The sequence below is a fragment of the Tinamus guttatus genome, unplaced genomic scaffold (assembly GCF_059628265.1).
Source record: "Tinamus guttatus ecotype Peru unplaced genomic scaffold, ASM5962826v1 Tinamus_guttatus_pri_ptg000674l, whole genome shotgun sequence".
NCBI lineage: Eukaryota > Metazoa > Chordata > Aves > Tinamiformes > Tinamidae > Tinamus > Tinamus guttatus.
This window is the reverse complement of record NW_028289208.1, coordinates 3,524,987-3,541,470: the sequence shown is the minus strand read 5'-3', so window position 1 is coordinate 3,541,470 and position 16,484 is coordinate 3,524,987. Positions and strand designations below refer to the sequence as shown.

General features: G+C 54.2%; 1 protein-coding gene and 6 non-coding genes across 7 annotated transcripts; 5 read left to right on the top strand and 2 right to left on the bottom strand.

Annotated features, from left to right (window-relative positions):
* The first annotated feature begins 706 nt into the window (after positions 1–706).
* Positions 707–5,123, top strand: CIAPIN1 (cytokine induced apoptosis inhibitor 1). The gene is made up of 8 exons (XM_010221002.2): positions 707–880; positions 1,194–1,346; positions 2,691–2,764; positions 3,140–3,302; positions 3,462–3,535; positions 3,833–3,948; positions 4,476–4,545; positions 5,006–5,123. The coding sequence occupies exons 1-8, from the start codon at positions 724–726 to the stop codon at positions 5,114–5,116; spliced, it is 918 nt and encodes a 305-aa protein (XP_010219304.2). The 5' UTR covers positions 707–723; the 3' UTR covers positions 5,117–5,123.
* Positions 5,124–6,619: 1,496 nt separating this feature from the next.
* Positions 6,620–6,690, top strand: TRNAG-GCC (transfer RNA glycine (anticodon GCC)). Its single transcript has one exon. It is a non-coding gene; the product is annotated as a tRNA-Gly (tRNA).
* A 343-nt stretch (positions 6,691–7,033) lies between these two features.
* TRNAG-GCC (transfer RNA glycine (anticodon GCC)) lies at positions 7,034–7,104 on the top strand. Its single transcript has one exon. It is a non-coding gene; the product is annotated as a tRNA-Gly (tRNA).
* Positions 7,105–7,518: 414 nt separating this feature from the next.
* Positions 7,519–7,589, top strand: TRNAG-GCC (transfer RNA glycine (anticodon GCC)). Its single transcript has one exon. It is a non-coding gene; the product is annotated as a tRNA-Gly (tRNA).
* Positions 7,590–8,705: 1,116 nt separating this feature from the next.
* TRNAG-GCC (transfer RNA glycine (anticodon GCC)) lies at positions 8,706–8,776 on the bottom strand. Its single transcript has one exon. It is a non-coding gene; the product is annotated as a tRNA-Gly (tRNA).
* Positions 8,777–9,119: 343 nt separating this feature from the next.
* Positions 9,120–9,190, bottom strand: TRNAG-GCC (transfer RNA glycine (anticodon GCC)). The gene has a single exon. It is a non-coding gene; the product is annotated as a tRNA-Gly (tRNA).
* A 458-nt stretch (positions 9,191–9,648) lies between these two features.
* TRNAG-GCC (transfer RNA glycine (anticodon GCC)) lies at positions 9,649–9,719 on the top strand. The gene has a single exon. It is a non-coding gene; the product is annotated as a tRNA-Gly (tRNA).
* Positions 9,720–16,484: the final 6,765 nt, after the last annotated feature.

Here is a 16,484-nt window from a genome sequence, read left to right as displayed (position 1 = left end):
CTCTATTTTATTAATTGCCCTTGGCTTTGCCTCGCAGCTGTGCCATTCCTTCATGTAGTTAATTCCAAGGCCCTACGAGCCTCTGCCTCCATGATGCAGAGGTTTGGTGTTCCCTTCCTGCATTAGTTATAATGCTCAGCAGTTTCTCTGGTTTAGGTGTTGCCTCACACGCTGAACTGAGCCCTAGGCCAGTAGCAGCATCACCAGGAGCTCTGTCATTCAGCCCGTGGGTTTGATGTGCTCTATGGATATCTCAGAGAGCAGATTTGTTAAACCATCAAGACTGGAAACGTCCAGTATTGTTAAAAACCATTTATGCCCCCTCTTTGGGGAGTAACTGTCCTGAGCCTCAAGGGCTGTTCCATGTGTGTGAAATTAAGATAACAACTCCTCCTTCCAGCATATTATCCTGGGGTGGCCACCTCCCTGATGTGGCACCAGGGAAGCAAATTGTCACCGGCAAAAGTCCTGCTGGCCTGTGATAAAGAAAGTGCCTGCTCACCTTAGCCATGGTGACAAAGCCAGAGATGCCACCGGCGTGTGCCCCGGGCTCTTCATTCCCATGGTTGTGTTAAATTACAAAAGAAGCAGATGTGCCTGCGTGAGCTCCTCACGGAAGCGGAGCTCCTGTCCCTTCATCACCTTCCCTGTCTCATTCTTGTGCCCTCTTCCTCACTGCCCCTTCTGCTCTCTGTCCCTGCCAGGTCTGGTGCGGCTGCAGAAATGGGAGAGTACGGGATCGAACCTGGGCAGCGCGTGGCCGTCGTCTGGGACGCGTCCGCACCGGTGGAGGCGCTGAAGGATTTGGTGGATAGGATTCAAGCAGTAGTGGGAGCTGAAACCCGTGTGTCCGTGGAAAACATTAACCAGCTGTGTCAATGTAAGAATGAGTTTGTTTGTTTGTTTTACTGCTCAGTGGAGAGGGCACTTTCCTGCTAGGAGCTGCCCTGGTTTCTTGATAGGCTTTCAGAATAACGATAGCAGAATCTGACTATTCTCAAATGTAAGCAGAAGCTGGCAATACCACAAGGTGATTCACTCTACTCACGCTTATCATAGTGTCTTTAATCAACTACTGCTGCTGCACACAAGCATGAGAGAAGTGGAAAGCAGGTGAAACTGATATATTGAGCAAAGGTGTGTGTGTGTACGTATAGAATTGTATCACCTTCCACCTTCATCTCTCTTTCCAGCGGCTCATGGGGAGTCCAGTTTCGATGTGATTCTCTCCGGGATGGTGCCAGGTAGTGCAGCCCAGCACAGTGCCGATGTTCTGGCAGAAATAGCTCGGATACTTAAACCAGGGGGCCGTGTCCTCCTGAAGGAACCCGTGGTGACAGAATCAGGTGAGAGAATCTGCACCAGTTCTGCTTTCCAGCTCGACAGAGAAATTCCTGTGAGGACCAGGCCAAAATGAAAGGAGCAGGAACACTGGCTGGTGTTCAAAGTAAAGACTTCCATTCCTCTCATGCACTAGGCTGAATAGCAAGGGTTTTATCTTGTGTTTAAGTTGGTACCAGTCCAAGATGTCTACGGGGATTCTCCTTCTATTGAAAGTGCAGAATAGACTTGATGTGAAGCCAGACCAAAAAGCTCAGTGGATACTGGTCTTCTGCTAGAGCTTGATGAGTTAAATGTTGCTACAGGTATCACATTTCTCGCAGCCCTTTTGAATTGATTTTGAAAATGTGGCAAATTAGCAACAAGTATGGAGGAGAAATGGTCCCAGGAGTCATTTGGGACTCTGTTACCCAGAAAAGGTAAAAATGCTTTTGGACTAAAGCTTAAGAGGGAAGCTGGAGCACCTGCAGGAGGAATGCACTGCACATTGGGGCTGGTACAGGATTATTTCTCTGTCTTTGATGTGACCTCCAAGTCTTCTTGGCGCCTGAACCTTGTTGGTTGAGGCTGGAAGGAGGAAATAACCCCCCACCCCTCCTAACAGCAGAAACAGCCATGTACTGGTGGTGGTTGTTGTTGTTGTTGGCCTAATCTACAGTATTGAAAATATTGAAAATGGTGATTTAACTGGCAGCAGAAAACCCCTCCTTGAGGCAGAGGATTTGCCCGTGTATTGAAACTGGTAGCAGCTCTGCAGTGCTGCCAGGACCTTAGAGGGGGAGCATTTCTGAGACACAAGACAGAACATGCAAAGTCAGGAGCAGGGCGGGATTCCTGTTTCCAAAGTTGTATCTGGCAGGCAGGAATTTGGAATAAAGTGCAGGTGGGACTAGCGTGAGGTGGGTCTTTTTTCTCTCTCTTTTTTTTTTCTTTTTTTTTTTCTTTTTTTTTTTTTTCTTCTTTTTCGTGGCTATTTTGTACCCGAGGGGAGAGGCCTATTAGGAGTTTATGGTAAAAAAGCAACTAGTAACTCTTGATGGCTAGAATGAGCTCTTGAATATTATGTTTCTGAATATAATGTTTGTTTAGGTGTCTGTGCTTTGAAAACTTAATGAGTTATTCACTTTAATATGTTAAAATGTTTAGGGGAGGGAGGGCAGGGTGTTTTTTTTTTTTTTTTTTCCTCCCTAATGGGTCTTTAATGCATTTGGGAAAGTTTCAGCATCTCTAAAACACATGCGGAGCTAGAATTAGCTTTGCAACCTCAGGCAGTTGTTTTAATGTCTGCTTCTCTATGTCCTCGATTCTTATCTTCCCCTCCTCTTACCCCCTGCTTTTGTGTCTTCCAGAAAACAGCCTAATGAAGACAGCAGCCAAACTCCCCACAGCTCTGACTCTCTCCGGGCTGGTGGAAGTGAAGGAGGTAGGTGGGTACTACCAGGGTCACGAAACTCCCTCATGCTGTTATCCTGAGAAGCGGGGTAGGGATTCCTGAAAGACTCACTGTGTATTAGTTCTTTAGCTACCCAGGTTTGCTCTAAATACACGTGCATGCTGCCTGCCATGATAAAAAATTGCTGCAAAGATAAGTATTTTTCTTTAGGGTTGCAAATTTAAAGGAACCCGCCTGGCTTCGTGCTGAGCAGCTCTTTCTGTTGCACTGCAGCTGGGACTGCCTCCACCTCTGCTCTGAGGAAGAGCAACCAGAGGCAAAGGGAGTTGTTTTCAAAGCGATTCTGGGCTGGCTGCTGGAGTGAGGTGGTTCTGCATGACATTAACCCGAGATCTTGCATTGCAGCTGCAAAAGGAGCCCCTGACCCCAGAGGAGGCCTGGGCTGTCCAAGAACATTTGGGCTATCAAGGCAATGACCTTCTCATTGTTCAGCTAGAGGGCAGGAAACCCAACTTTGAAGTGGGATCCTCGAGTCAGCTCAAACTTTCCTTTGCCAAGAAACCTTCAGGTAAGAAGCACTAAATGTCTGGATCACCTTCCTCACAAGGGACACTTGCCAGTTGAGACAGTGAGACAGCTCTGTTCCAGAGTTACTTGAATTCCATTTATTGGGAGCAGACGGGACAGTGGTTGGAGTAACTATTGTCTGTCTTTGTTTCGCCTCCAGGAAAGCCCTCTGTGGACCCAGCTACTGCAAAGCTGTGGACTCTCTCTGCCAACGATATGAATGATGACGAGATGGTATCTGTTTTTATTTGTGATTCTTTGCTGCTTTTTTCTTCTCGCTTCTGTTCTTACCTCCTCTAAAGCAGTTTCAGCCCTGCCATTCGGCAAACTTTACAGCTGGAGAGGTAGCTCAACACCCCTAGGGCAGAACTTGTCTGCTGCTATATGAGGTCTTGGGCACAGTGAGCATGGAGAGCAGAGGTAGATAAGAGGGCAGGGCTTTCAAATTAATGCTACTGGAGTAGTAGCATTTCTTTAAATGCAGCGATGTCTTTACCCACTGACAAATCCCTCTCTTGGGTGCGTTTCCAGGATCTGCTGGACTCGGATGAGCTGCTAGATTCGGAGGACTTGAAGAAGCCAGATCCATCATCCCTCAGAGCTGCTTCTTGCAAAGACATGGGCAAGAAGAAAGCCTGCAAGAACTGGTTAGTGTTGGGATTGGAAGAGTTGTGGAAACTTAATAATATTCTAAAAACATTCAATAAATTCAACTTAAAAAAACCCAGATAAAACTATTTTGGTGAAGCGCTTCATGTTATAAGGTAGTCCAGATACAGAAAGATGATTTTAAGAACATCTTCTTCTTGCCGTTTGGCTGCCTGCCTTGAAACTGCTAGAAATTACTGCACTTACATCATGAGCAGTCATCTTGGGGGCAGAGGGTGGCTGCAGATTTTGTACAGCCTTCACTCAACTCCTGGTTCTCCCTCAGATTTCCAGAAGAAATAGCCCATGTAGCTTTAAAGAGATCCTTGGTTTCAGTCAGAGGAATGTGTGTCAGCCCTTGCGTTTTTACAAACCGTGTTGTCAGGGAACGGAGCATTCGTGGGATCCGCTGTGTCCTGCCACAGTGAGGGTCGTTCCCTGTTGTCCATGCACAGGGCAGGAGCACGTATTGGTGACGCATAACCTTGAAGCACAAAGATTCAGGGGATTTCTTTATTTTCTACAGCACGTGTGGCCTGGCCGAAGAGCTGGAACAGGAGAAGAGGAGCTCGCAACCCAAATCTGCCTGTGGCAACGTAAGCGAGCGCTTTGGTTTCTGTACTGTGCTGTGTACTGAACAGTCTGTGTCTAAGAACCATCATCTCCCTGGGATGGTTCCCTGCTCTCCAGCACTGCCCGTGCGGATCCTGCGGCGCTGCTTGTCCCGATGGGCCTGCTGGTCCTGGCTCTTAAAGCTGCTGCTGCCCTGTGCCCGTGCACTCCCTGCGGGCGCGTGCTGTCCGTGAGAGCAGCCCGCTGCCCCATGGGGCACAGCAGGGCTTGGTGGTGCTTAGGGAGCCGCTGCCACGTGCGTGCACGGCCCTTAACTGACCTCCGCCGCGTTGCTGTTGAGAGGAGGCAGGAGGGAGGGGGTTCTGGGCTGACGCGCGCCGAGGAGCGGGTCGTCCAGCCGGGTAGCCCAGGGCGCCGTGGCAGGGAGCTCAAAGCAGCCCTTGGCTTTGCTTAAACAGCAGGGGCTTTTCCTTCTCTTGCCAGTGCTACCTGGGAGATGCGTTCCGCTGTGCCAGCTGCCCTTACCTGGGCATGCCGGCATTCAAACCCGGAGAGAAGATTCTCCTCAAACAGAACCAGCTACACGATGCCTAACGGAGAGGTGTAACGCTTCTGGGTATCCTGCAAAGGCCGCCTCTGCTCTTCCATCAGTCCGAGATGCAGAGCTTCTTCCAGTCCTCTTCATCTTCTCAAATCCATGCTCTCTGGACAATATTCCTCGTGGGGAGGGACAGTGGGGGTGCTGACACTGCTGTGAACTCATCAGATTTAATCAAGCTTGGGGTATCTGATAGATGACAGATGGCCTTGAATGTATGAAACTTCTTAATGTTACACCTTGTTTTCGGTGGTTCGCTGCGTATGGAGACACTGTCCCTCACAACCTCTCCCTGTAGACGATGGAGGTGGAATCGAGTGTCACGATGACCTCTGCGCGTGGCAGGAGCTTCCTTGGTGCTTCCCCTAGCCCGTGTCCTGCTCCGTGCCCTAATTATCCCTGGAGAATCAGCAGCTCTGCCTTAGCCTTCAAGGTGACACTGGCCTCCTGCGCTCTTGGAAATCGGAACCCACGCTCCCTTACCACGTGAAGACGGCTCCGCAGCTCCTGCCGTAAACCGGGAGTAGCCATGAATTCCCAAGTGTTTTAGAGCCTGCCAGTGATTTTCCTCCCCTTTCCCTATTTTCATCAAAATGCAAAAGATTAATTGGGATTGAGAAGCCTCCTGCCCTTACGGCAGGGAGTGGATCAGCAGGATCCCTGCGTTTTTCCCCAACACCTTTCTGTCCAGCATGAACTGGTAGCACAAGGGTAATCCAAGGCTGTGGTCTCTTCTGGTGGCTACCTACAGTGTCCCATAAAACAGAGTATAGCAATAACTTAATTTCTGGATGGCCTGTGGTCACTGCTGCTTCTCCATAAGATGCTGACAGCTCTTTATTTATCTGCGTAATTGCCGCTAGTGAAGCATCCGTGCAAGGGCGGGATGAGGGAGCTGCCCTTCTTCTGCACCAGGCTTTCCCTATCCAGGAACAGAAAGGCGGGAATCCCAAATCCAGCATCTCCACAGGGGGTTGCTCTGTTCCTGGCACTCTGTAACTTCTTGTCATGGTGCTGCCTGAGTTACACAACAGACTCGTGTGGGGTGTTGGGATGTGAGGCTCAGTTCTTACAATAAACATGACCAAGAGCAAAGCGTCTGTCCTAAAGATGTCATTTGAAAGGTTGGTGCCCCTTTTACTCGGTCTCATTTAATCGCAGCTCATGTCTGTGTGCCATTTCTGGGGCTGTTAATGATTTGGGTCATGAGACAAACCTTGGAGTTCTACAAAAATAGGGATCTTTCATCATCGAGGAGACTGGTTAAACCCTCCTCTGGGAATATAAGGAAAGGGCAGAGCTGAGACTAGGGGAAGTTGCATCCTGCCAGCACTTGGGGCTCCCTGCAGACAGACCTGGAGCAAAGCCAGGACCCGCAGCAGGGCCCAGCTCGGGCAGGGGCTGCTCCTCATCCCCCTCACTGATATTTTGGAGGGGAAGAGGCTCATGCACATGGGGAAAAATGAGGGCTGCGCTGTCCAGGGGGTGCCCCACATCTGGCATTGGTGGTTCAGTGGTAGAATTCTCGCCTGCCACGCGGGAGGCCCGGGTTCGATTCCCGGCCAATGCAGCCCTCCTTTTCCCACCCCCTCACCTCTGCGGCCACCCCAGCCCTGGCCCTACCGCCACTGCCCCCACGTTGCTGCCTCCCTGGCACCAGGGTCCTCTGCCCTGCGCAGGGATGCGCCAGCCGAGCTGGGGCCCTTGTGGATGCACTGTTCACTCTGGAACCTAATGACAACACCCCTCATTGCCACCATGGCTCAGGCAACGCAGAATGGCCCTGTTGTGGCTTGAGCCCCAGAATCAGAGAGTATTTTTTGTCTCCTTCTCCTTGGGGACTCCCCACAAATGCCATCCCCTGCTCAAGGGGGTGCTCACGTGTGGGGCAGCCATGTTGTGTCCCACATCTGGCATTGGTGGTTCAGTGGTAGAATTCTCGCCTGCCACGCGGGAGGCCCGGGTTCGATTCCCGGCCAATGCAGCTCTCCTTTTCAGACCTGTCCCTGGCTCTGCCTCTTGTTGCCACCTCTGCTCCAGCCCCCCGGGGCTGGGGCTGCCCTCGCTGCCGCTCTCCCCGGGGCAGCTGCCTCTTGGGGCTGCTTTGCCACAGCTCAGCCCCCTGCCCCAAGCCCCACGCGTTGAGGGGCAGACGGTGGTTCCATCTGCCTCGCACAGAGGGGCCCTCAGAATGTGCTATTGACTCTGGAGCCTACTGATGACACCTCTCGTTGGCATCATGGCTCTGGCAGCACGAAGTGATGCCCTCATATCTTGAGCCTCAGAATCAGAGCAGAGTGTTGGGGTCTTTGTCATGGGGGGGCGTGTCCCCACAATTGCTGGCCACTGCCCAAGGGGGTGCTCACAAGTGGGGCAGCCATGTTGTGCCTCACATCTGGCATTGGTGGTTCAGTGGTAGAATTCTCGCCTGCCACGCGGGAGGCCCGGGTTCGATTCCCGGCCAATGCAGCCCTCCTTTTCCCCCTGGGGCTGCCGCTGACCCCGGGGCAGCTGCGTTTGGGAGCCCCAGCCCTGGCTCAGGGCTCCTGGGGATCATGGGCGCTGCTGGATCCAGCCATCCCTTCTGGCCACTGCTGCCGCCCCTTGCAGGAGGCTGTGGGCTCTGACTGGGCCACTGCCCATGGCAGGAGCTCTGGAGCCTAATGACTACCGTCCTGTTGTAGAAACAGCCCCTCTGGCGCCTGAGCCCCAACTCTGAGTTCACCTGGTCAGTTCCTACTCTCTGGCACTTCCCAGCCGCCCTGTCCCAGCACCGTGGGGCCGTTCAGCACTCAGAGCTCATGGAAACTGCAGTCCTGGCTTGGGCCTCTCCTGCTGCGCAGAGCCTGGGATGTGGTGGATGCAGCAGCTGCGCAGGTGCCTCCTCGGGGCTGCGCTCGTCCTGGCACTTCCTCACACGCAGCGACGCAGGAGCTGCGGATGGGGGGGCCTCGGGCCCCAGCCAGCATCAGCAGCAGGACCCTGCTGGGGGCAGCATGGGGGGCAGCTCCTGCCTCTGCTCCCAGCCCCAAAATGCAGCTGCCCAGGGAGGAGGGCAGCCCTGGCAGCGGTGGATCCAGCAGGGGGAAAAGGAGGGCTGCATTGGCTGGGAATCAAACCCCGGCTTCCCACATGGCAGGCGAGAATTCCCCCACCGAACCACCAATGCCAGATGTGAGGCACAACATGGCTGCCCCACTCGTGAGCACCCCCTTGAGCAGTGGCCAGCAATTGCAGAGACCCCCCCCCCCCCCATGACAAAGACCCAACACTCTGCTCTGATTCTGAGGCTCCAGCTATGAGGGCATCACTTCGTGCTGCCAGAGCCATGATGCCAACGAGAGGTGTCATCAGTAGGCTCCAGAGTCAATAGCACATTCTGAGGGCCCCTCTGTGCGAGGCAGATGGAACCACCGTCTGCCCCTCAACGCGTGGGGCTGGGGCAGGGGGCTGAGCTGTGGCAAAGCAGCGCCCCAAGAGGCAGCTGCCCCGGGGAGAGCGGCAGCGAGGGCAGCCCCAGCCCGGGGGGCTGGAGCAGAGGTGGCACCAAGAGGCAGAGCCAGGGACAGGTCTGAAAAGGAGGGCTGCATTGGCCGGGAATCGAACCCGGGCCTCCCGCGTGGCAGGCGAGAATTCTACCACTGAACCACCAATGCCAGATGTGGGGCACAACATGGCTGCCCCACACGTGAGCACCCCCTTGAGCAGGGGATGGCATTTGTGGGGAGTCCCCAAGGAGAAGGAGACAAAAAATCATCTCTGATTCTGGGGCTCAAGCCACAACAGGGCCATTCTGCGTTGCCTGAGCCATGGTGGCCATGAGGGGTGTTGTCATTAGGTTCCAGAGTGAACAGTGCATCCACAAGGGCCCCAGCTCGGCTGGCGCATCCCTGCGCAGGGCAGAGGACCCTGGTGCCAGAGAGGCAGCAACGCGGGGGTAGTGGCGTTAGGGCCAGGGCTGGGGCGGCCGCAGAGGTGAGGGGGTGGGAAAAGGAGGGCTGCATTGGCCGGGAATCGAACCCGGGCCTCCCGCGTGGCAGGCGAGAATTCTACCACTGAACCACCAATGCCAGATGTGGGACACAACATGGCTGCCCCACAGCGTATTTGGGGCCATGGGAAGAGCTTAGGGGGTGGCAGAGTTTCTCCCAGACTGGACGCCCAGCTGGACGGTGGTGAGGGTTGTTAGTGCCAGTGGGCACATGGAAAGGGAACAGAGGGCAAAGGGAAGGGGGGGGAGGGTAGGCATGGGGGACCCCCACAGCTGGCATTGGAGGTTCCCGTGTGGCAGGTTCTTCTGTCCCACTCAGGGGAGAAGGAGCTGAGCTGTGCCCTCAGTAATGCACTGTTGATTCTGAAGCCTAATGACAATACACTTCATTGGCAGCACAAAGTGATGCCCTCATAGCTTGAGCCCCAGAATCAGAGCAGAATGTTGGGGTCCTTGTCCTAGGAGGGGTCCCCACAAGTACTGGCCGTGCCCAAGGGGGTGCTCACGTGTGGGCAGCCATTTTGTGCCCCACATCTGGCATTGGTGGTTCAGTGGTAGAATTCTCGCCTGCCACGCGGGAGGCCCGGGTTCGATTCCCGGCCAATGCAGTCCTCCTTTTTCCCCCTGAGGAGCACTGATGTTCCCGGGGCGGCTGCACTTTGGAGCCTGCAGTGCCAGCCCCACCAGGCGCCAGGAGCCCTGCCTGGTCCTGCTGGATCCCACCCGGTCCTGCTGGATCCTGCCCGGTCCCTTGGGCCACTGTTGCCACCCCTCACAGGGCTGTGTCATTACATTGGTTTTATCTCCCACCTTCCTCCACCTCTCCCAAACGGTTGGAGAAGGAGCAGATCCCTTGGGCCACTCTCACCATTTTTGTCCCTCTCGTCCTGCAGCTGCCTTAGATCAGATCAGCCTCTTTTCTGGCTGTAAGAATTAATGCCCCGGGTGCTAATTGAGGTCAAGGAGCTGATTGCTCACCGTGCTAACGAAGCGCTCTTTCCCCACAGCTGAGAGGCCGTGGCTGCCTTGGCTGAGCTGGTTTTCTCCTCTGGCTCCTTCCTCTTCTTCTTCCTCTTCCTTTCCTCCGTGTCCCTCCACCCCCTTTCCACCGTGTCCCCCTTCCACTCTTCTCTCCACCAAAATCGCTTCCATTTGCTCTCTCCCCTGTCGAATTCTCACCTCATCTTCCTCGGGCCATCGCCAGGCGCTCACATCCTTGCTCCCTTTCCCTCTTTTGACCCCTTCATGCCTATCTACGATGCCGGCCACTGGGAGAAGGGTTTCTCCGTAACCTGCCTCCCAAACACCTCCGTCAGTAGCTTCCCCTTTCTTGCCGTGACGCGGAAGCTGCTGCCGTGTGGAGAGCGGCGCTTGCAGGGAGGCAGGAAACCCTCCAGCCTCCACCTCTCCGTGCTCGGAGGTGGCAAATAGGAACTTCCGTCATGAGGAGGAGGCAGGAGCGGACCGTAGCCAAGAGAAACACCAGAAGGACATCTAGCATCTCCAAGACTGGGAAGCTTGACGATCTGCTCGGGATTTGTGTTTGTTAAAACAGATAGTCCTCGAGAATGGGGCATGGCCCCAGGCTGACGTGCGTGCAGAGGATAGCGAGATCTTTGGAGGGTTTTTGGTCTCTTAGTTCCCTAAGCGCTCGCAGGTGAATTTCTCCACCTTTTGCTTGCTTGCCTGACTTCTCCAACGTTATTTAATTGTTTGTGGCATGTTCCCTTGCTAAAACCGCTGTTACCCGCCTGATCGCACCTAACCCTAAGTGCCAAGGATGCAAAAAAGGGACTGTGACCATTTCAGCTTTCTCCAGACCATCTGGAGAAAGTACACTGAGCCTTTCAAACCACAGTTTCTCTCTGAGCACCTTAAGGACCTGCTGTTGAGGCATTAGTCTCCTTCAGCTTTGGATTTATGCCTTCTCTTCCCGAGTCGGGGCACCCTCCCAGCACTCCGACTGCCCCAGGTCCCACGGTAGCCCAGGAGGAGCTAATGTCTTTTCCACCACTTGCGACCCCCAATCCATAGCTGAACCTGGAGCTAAAGGGAGCAGGAGAATCATAAAGGCTTCATTGCTCTGCAGTGGCTCTTCCAGGACAGACGGGCCTCCCTCCTTAGTGTATAACTGCAAATAGTGAAAACCACACCTTTTAAAATTTATTTATTATGGTAAAACTATATACATAAGGATAGATGTCCGCTCCACTTAGATTATTGCAGCTGCATGCGCGATGCCCCTCTGTGAAGCCGACCATGACGTTCCTCACGCATCTCTCATGCTTCGAGTGAGCGCAGCCAAGCAGGGCTGAGTCACTTCAGAGACGGCTCCTGCTCCGGAGGAAGGGAGAAAACCCAGAAGACCCCCCCGCCGGGCGAGAGCAGCGTAAATGTCCCTCAGCACTGCGCTCCTGCCTGGTCCCTTCTTCACGTGGAGAGCTGGTGTCTGCCAGGGCAACGTAAAGCAGAAAGGAGGAGGCTCATGTGGATCCTCATTTGGGGCTAAATAGAGGGTTTTGCTCTCCAAGACGGCACCTTCTTGAGAGCAGAAGGCTGGTGTGCGGGAGCTGTGCTGGCAGGCAGGTGAGATGCCGCCTGTCCCTTTGTTGTCCCCCTTTTGCCTTCCTCCTATCGGGAAACTTTCACTTTTGCATAGGTGGCATTGGCGCTCTCCTCCCTCCTCTCCTGCCCGCGCGTTACCGTGGCATAGACGATCTCCGAGGCAGCCTTGGGCTCCTCCTTCTCGAAGTTCAGGTCAGCGTAAGTCACCTCATCAGCTGGAGGCGCTGGGGGAGGCTGCAGGGGAAGAGAGCGGTGAGCGGAGCGTGGCCTCTTGCTTCTCCTGTGCCACAAAGCTTGCTCTCGCCTCAAACTTCGCTTTCCAACTACTGCTTAGGAAAAACATTGTTATTTGTATTTTCTTTTACCCTTGAAGCCCCCCTGCTCACGTCTTTTAGGTCGCTCGCTCTCGGCGACCTCCCACGCTAGCAGATACGACGTGGCTACGTCAGAGCTGCTTTAACTTCTGAGCTTCTGTTTAACAAGAAGCGAAATCAGCTCCCTGATGGCCCATGGTGTGTAGGATGGTTGGTTTCTGGAGCCTGCTTACCAGGGCAAAGCTGATTTAACAGCTACTCTTAAGTCCTTTAAATGGGTGTTCAAGAGCCATCGCTTTTTGTCGTGGAGAGAAGCGGTGCGCAGAGACACGTGTGCAGGACGGCTGTGGCTTACCGTGCTCGGCCGAATCATCTCCGCCGCGTCCTTCTTCTTAGGCTTTCCTGAAAAAGAAAATGTAGTGGATTTATTACTAATAACCCCCTTGGGTTTCTTCTGGGACAGGCTTGTGTAGGGGAAGCTTTACCAGCTGCCACCAGAGGTAGCGGCTTAGCCCAAGCTCAGCCTCACCTTTGCTGTTCGTTTTGCACCACCACACCACGAGGCAAAATGCCGGCAAAGAGAGAAACACCCCGACCGCCACTCCAAACATGGCGTAGAGAAGGAGGTCCAACCCTGCGACACGTCGGGACAAAAGAAACACTCCTTAGTTACTGTCTCCTGGCACTGGGACGCTTGCTTGGGCTTGCAGGCACTTGTAGAGTTGCTTTTCTGGAGAGCAGCTCTGCAGAGAGGGACCTGGGTGTCATGGTGGATGACAAGTTGACCATGAGGCAGCAGTGTGCCCTCGTGGCCAAGAAGGCCAATGGGATCCTGGGGTGCATTAAGAAGAGCATCTCCAGCAGGTCGAGGGAGGTGATCCTGCCCCTCTACTCAGCCCTGGTGAGGCCACATCTGGAGTATTGTGTCCAGTTCTGGGCTCCACAGGACAAGAGGGATGTGGAGCTGCTGGAGAGAGTCCAGCGCAGGGCTACAAGGATGATCAGGGGCCTGGAACATCTGCCCTATGAGGAGAGGCTGAGGGAGCTGGGCCTGTTCAGCCTGGAGAAGAGAAGGCTGAGAGGGGACCTGAGCAGTGTCTATAAGTACCTCAAGGGAGGCAGTGAGGAGGATGGTGCTGGCCTCTTTTCACTGGTTGACACAGACAGAACTAGAGGAAACGGCCGGAAACTGAAGCACCAAAAGTTCCACAGAAACAGAAGGAAAAAATTCTTGCCAGTGAGGGTGCCAGAGCACTGGAACAGGCTGCCCAGAGAGGTTGTGGAGTCTCCTTCTCTGGAGATCTTCCAAACCCGCTTGGACGCAGTCCTGTGCCACGTGCTCTAGGTGACCCTGCGTGTGCAGGGGGGTTGGATTAGGGTGACCTCTAGAGGTCCCTTCCAACCTTAAGCATTCTATGATTCTATGATTTTGGAGCGTTTCTTTTCCAGGGTCATCAGCAGCATCAACAACGCTGGAAGAGACAGGTCCTCTGAGGGGACGCTCTCCTGTGCACATCTGTCTGCACCAGGTTTGCAGCTGTGGGTGGTTTGGCAGTGCTGGGGGAGCTCACCTGGCTTGGTGTCCTGCGAGGGGACATCGGGCTGAGGTGCCTCTGGGTGCTGGGCTGGAGGACAGAAACACAAGTGAGGGCCAGCAGGGAGAGAGCACATCGCCCTAACGATACAGGAGAAGGCAGGGGCAGGGACATGGAGCGGGACGTCAACTGCACCTTGTTCACTCTGCCCACCCTTCTCTATAGCAGCCTTCTCTCCCTGCTCATCACTGCCATGAAAACCCGGTGGGAAACGGTGTCACTTACGGACAACAGTCACTTCTGTGCCGTTTCCTCTGCCCGTCAGGTTCCTTTCTGCAATCAGGACCAGGCACACGTAGGTCCCCGTGTTGGCTACACGCACATCAGTCAGGATGAGGTTGGTAGAGTTTGTGCCCACACAGTGGCTTTGGTTGTGGTCGCTCTGTTTGTACCACTCCACGTGTGCGGTGAGGTTCTCGGTGTTCATCTCGAACATGCACTCCACGGTGATGTTTGACCCTTCCTGCCGGATGATAGGCCCAGAGGTCTGGTTCACAACCAGCTCAGAGGTTTCTGGAGGAAACAAAAAGCATAAATAGATCGTACCTTGTAGCAGACCTCTTCTGCTGGCATATGTTGCTCATGAAAGATGAGCAGTTAGGTAACTGCCTTCTCCTCCAGCAGTCGATGGTCTTTTCCATCCTCTGGATAAAGGTTCCTCAATACTGAATGCCCAATAGTGAGTGCTGATTAGTGACATTAGAGACATCTGCTCCTGTGGGGAGACCTGAGGCCACCTAGGCAGAAGAGTCTTCAGGCACCCAAACCAGGAGGCTTCCGGAGCTCGGTGCTCATGGAGCCGAGGATGGATGCGCTGGGCTTGTGGGCTAGGTGTTGGGAAAGAGTCCTAAGAACTGCAGATACCTAAAGGAGCCCTCACAACCTCCCTAGCTTCACTCCATCAACAGTTCTCTCTCTTTTCTCTGTTTCTCCCCAGCCTGGGGCTCACAAACGTGCATTGCATAGATGGAGCCCAGGGCCTTCCTCAGAAGCAGCAATGAACAGCTGGTTCGGAAAAGGCAACCCCTCACCATGGAGCTGCCTGGTTTTGCTCCCTGAAGGCCCCACACCGTTTTCTTTCCCTTTGAGGTAACTTCTGAGGTAACTTCCTCAAACTTCTTTGAGGTAACTGCTCTTCTTTGAAATGTGCCCCAGGAGGACCTGCTGGCCCCGCTGCCCTCACACAACCTCCGCAGCTCCTGATGGAGGTGAGTAGGTGGTGCCTGACCTCAGCCCCCTGTGCCTGCACCCCTGGGAAGCACACGGCGAGGTGCTCGTGCCAGAGGAGCCCTCAGACCCTGCAACCAACAGCAATTCCCAGCGCCGCAGAGCACCGAGGCCTGCGGGCTGCCCCCGGCGTGGCGCCGCTGCCCCCTGTGCCAGCCGCTCTTACCGTCCGTCTCCGCTCCCAAGTCACGGCCGGAGCAGGGAGCGTAAAGGGTCCCGCTCCGGCGCGGCCACACGAGGAGCAGCCCGGGCAGCAGGCTGGCTGCCAGCAGGACCTTCATGCCGTCTCCTTCGAGGCGCTGGCGCAGCGGGGCGATGGGCGCTCTCCGGCCTCTCTTTCTGCAGCAAATCCGCCGCTCTCTGTGCGTGGGAGCCCGGGCCCTCACTGCGCTCCTGGGCGCTCTCCTCCCCTTCGCTTTCCTGCTCACGTGTGGTTAGTTCCCTTTACAGAGAGGCTTCCTCTCTTCGGGGTTTCTCTAGCATCGACCTGATTTTAACTCTTGCGACTGATTCACAGAAGAACAGGGGAGGTTGGCAGGAGCCTCAGAGAGCAGCTAGTCCAACCCCTGCTCAAGCAGGGTCACCCAGATCAGGCCGTGTAGGATGGCCTCTGTGAGGCCCTCCAGCATCTCCAAGCAGGGAGACGCCACCATCCCCTGGGAAACCTGCTCCGGTGCTCAGAGGGTCACCCTCACAGCAAAGCTTTTACCATATTCAGACAGAACTTCCTTCGGTTTCATGTCGATCGCACACACCCAGTGCTGATGCAGACAGAAATAACGACGTGCAAATCCTGAAATGCAGAGACCGGGGGAAGGTTGAAGAAAGATGGCGACGCAGAGTTTGGGGATGCTAGAGTAAGCCCTGATCTGATCCCGCACCTCTCCACCCCACAGGCACATTCCCAAAACTGCGGGATATCTTTGCTATGGAGAGCTCAGATTCCTAGGGAGCTAGGATTCCTAGGGAATCAGCTTTGGCTGCGCCTTTCCAGCGCAGTGCCTCGTGCACAAAAACCAGCATTAAATCCGGTCTTGTTAGGAGACCCAAATAAAACATAAAAAGGAGCCAAGGGAACAAATGCAAATAGTCCTTCCTTTTGTGATAAGCCCCTCTCCCAGTGAAGAAGATTTGCTTGCACTAGGAAGACCTGGATATTCCTTTTGGGTGGCTGAAAGCCAGCTCTTGAGGAAGATGCTCCTCATCTCCCCAGGATTGTAGCACCCGTGGCCATCTTCAGCTGTCTCTGACAAGAGCTAGGCTGTCCCATGGTTATGCACAAGCCATATCTACTTTGCTCAAAGCAAGCTGCATTCTGTGCTCAATTAGGTACCAGGACAATTTGCTAAATCACAATTAAGAGGGTGAAGGGAACAGAAAAGATGGCCCCAGTGCTGCCAGGCCTGTGTTACTGTCAGTGTTACAAGCCTTGCCTCACTTCCAGTTGGGTTGGGTTTTCTGGCCTGAGGACATGAGATTAAGAATCAGTTTTAACTGCAGTTTGAGCACAGCAGATACGTGTTCCTAACTGTGGAAAGCAGATTAAAGGCTTCAGTTCTCTCTTTTAAGCTTTTCCATTGCTTTATCACCCAGACCATCTTTGGGTGAGCGCAAACCGTAAAGCCACAAACAGTTGCAAACCTGTGAGAAGTGCAAGAGCTGAGTAAGGGAA

What these genes read in the sequence shown, in the direction of transcription:
- CIAPIN1 (XM_010221002.2), top strand. Translation starts at nt 724, where the DNA reads ATGGGAGAGTACGGGATCGAACCTGGGCAGCGCGTGGCCGTCGTCTGG. An exon ending in ATATGAATGATGACGAGATG is followed by an intron (nt 3,536 to 3,832) that starts GTATCTGTTTTT and finishes GTGCGTTTCCAG; the next exon opens with GATCTGCTGGACTCGGATGA. An exon ending in AAGAAAGCCTGCAAGAACTG is followed by an intron (nt 3,949 to 4,475) that starts GTTAGTGTTGGG and finishes TATTTTCTACAG; the next exon opens with CACGTGTGGCCTGGCCGAAG.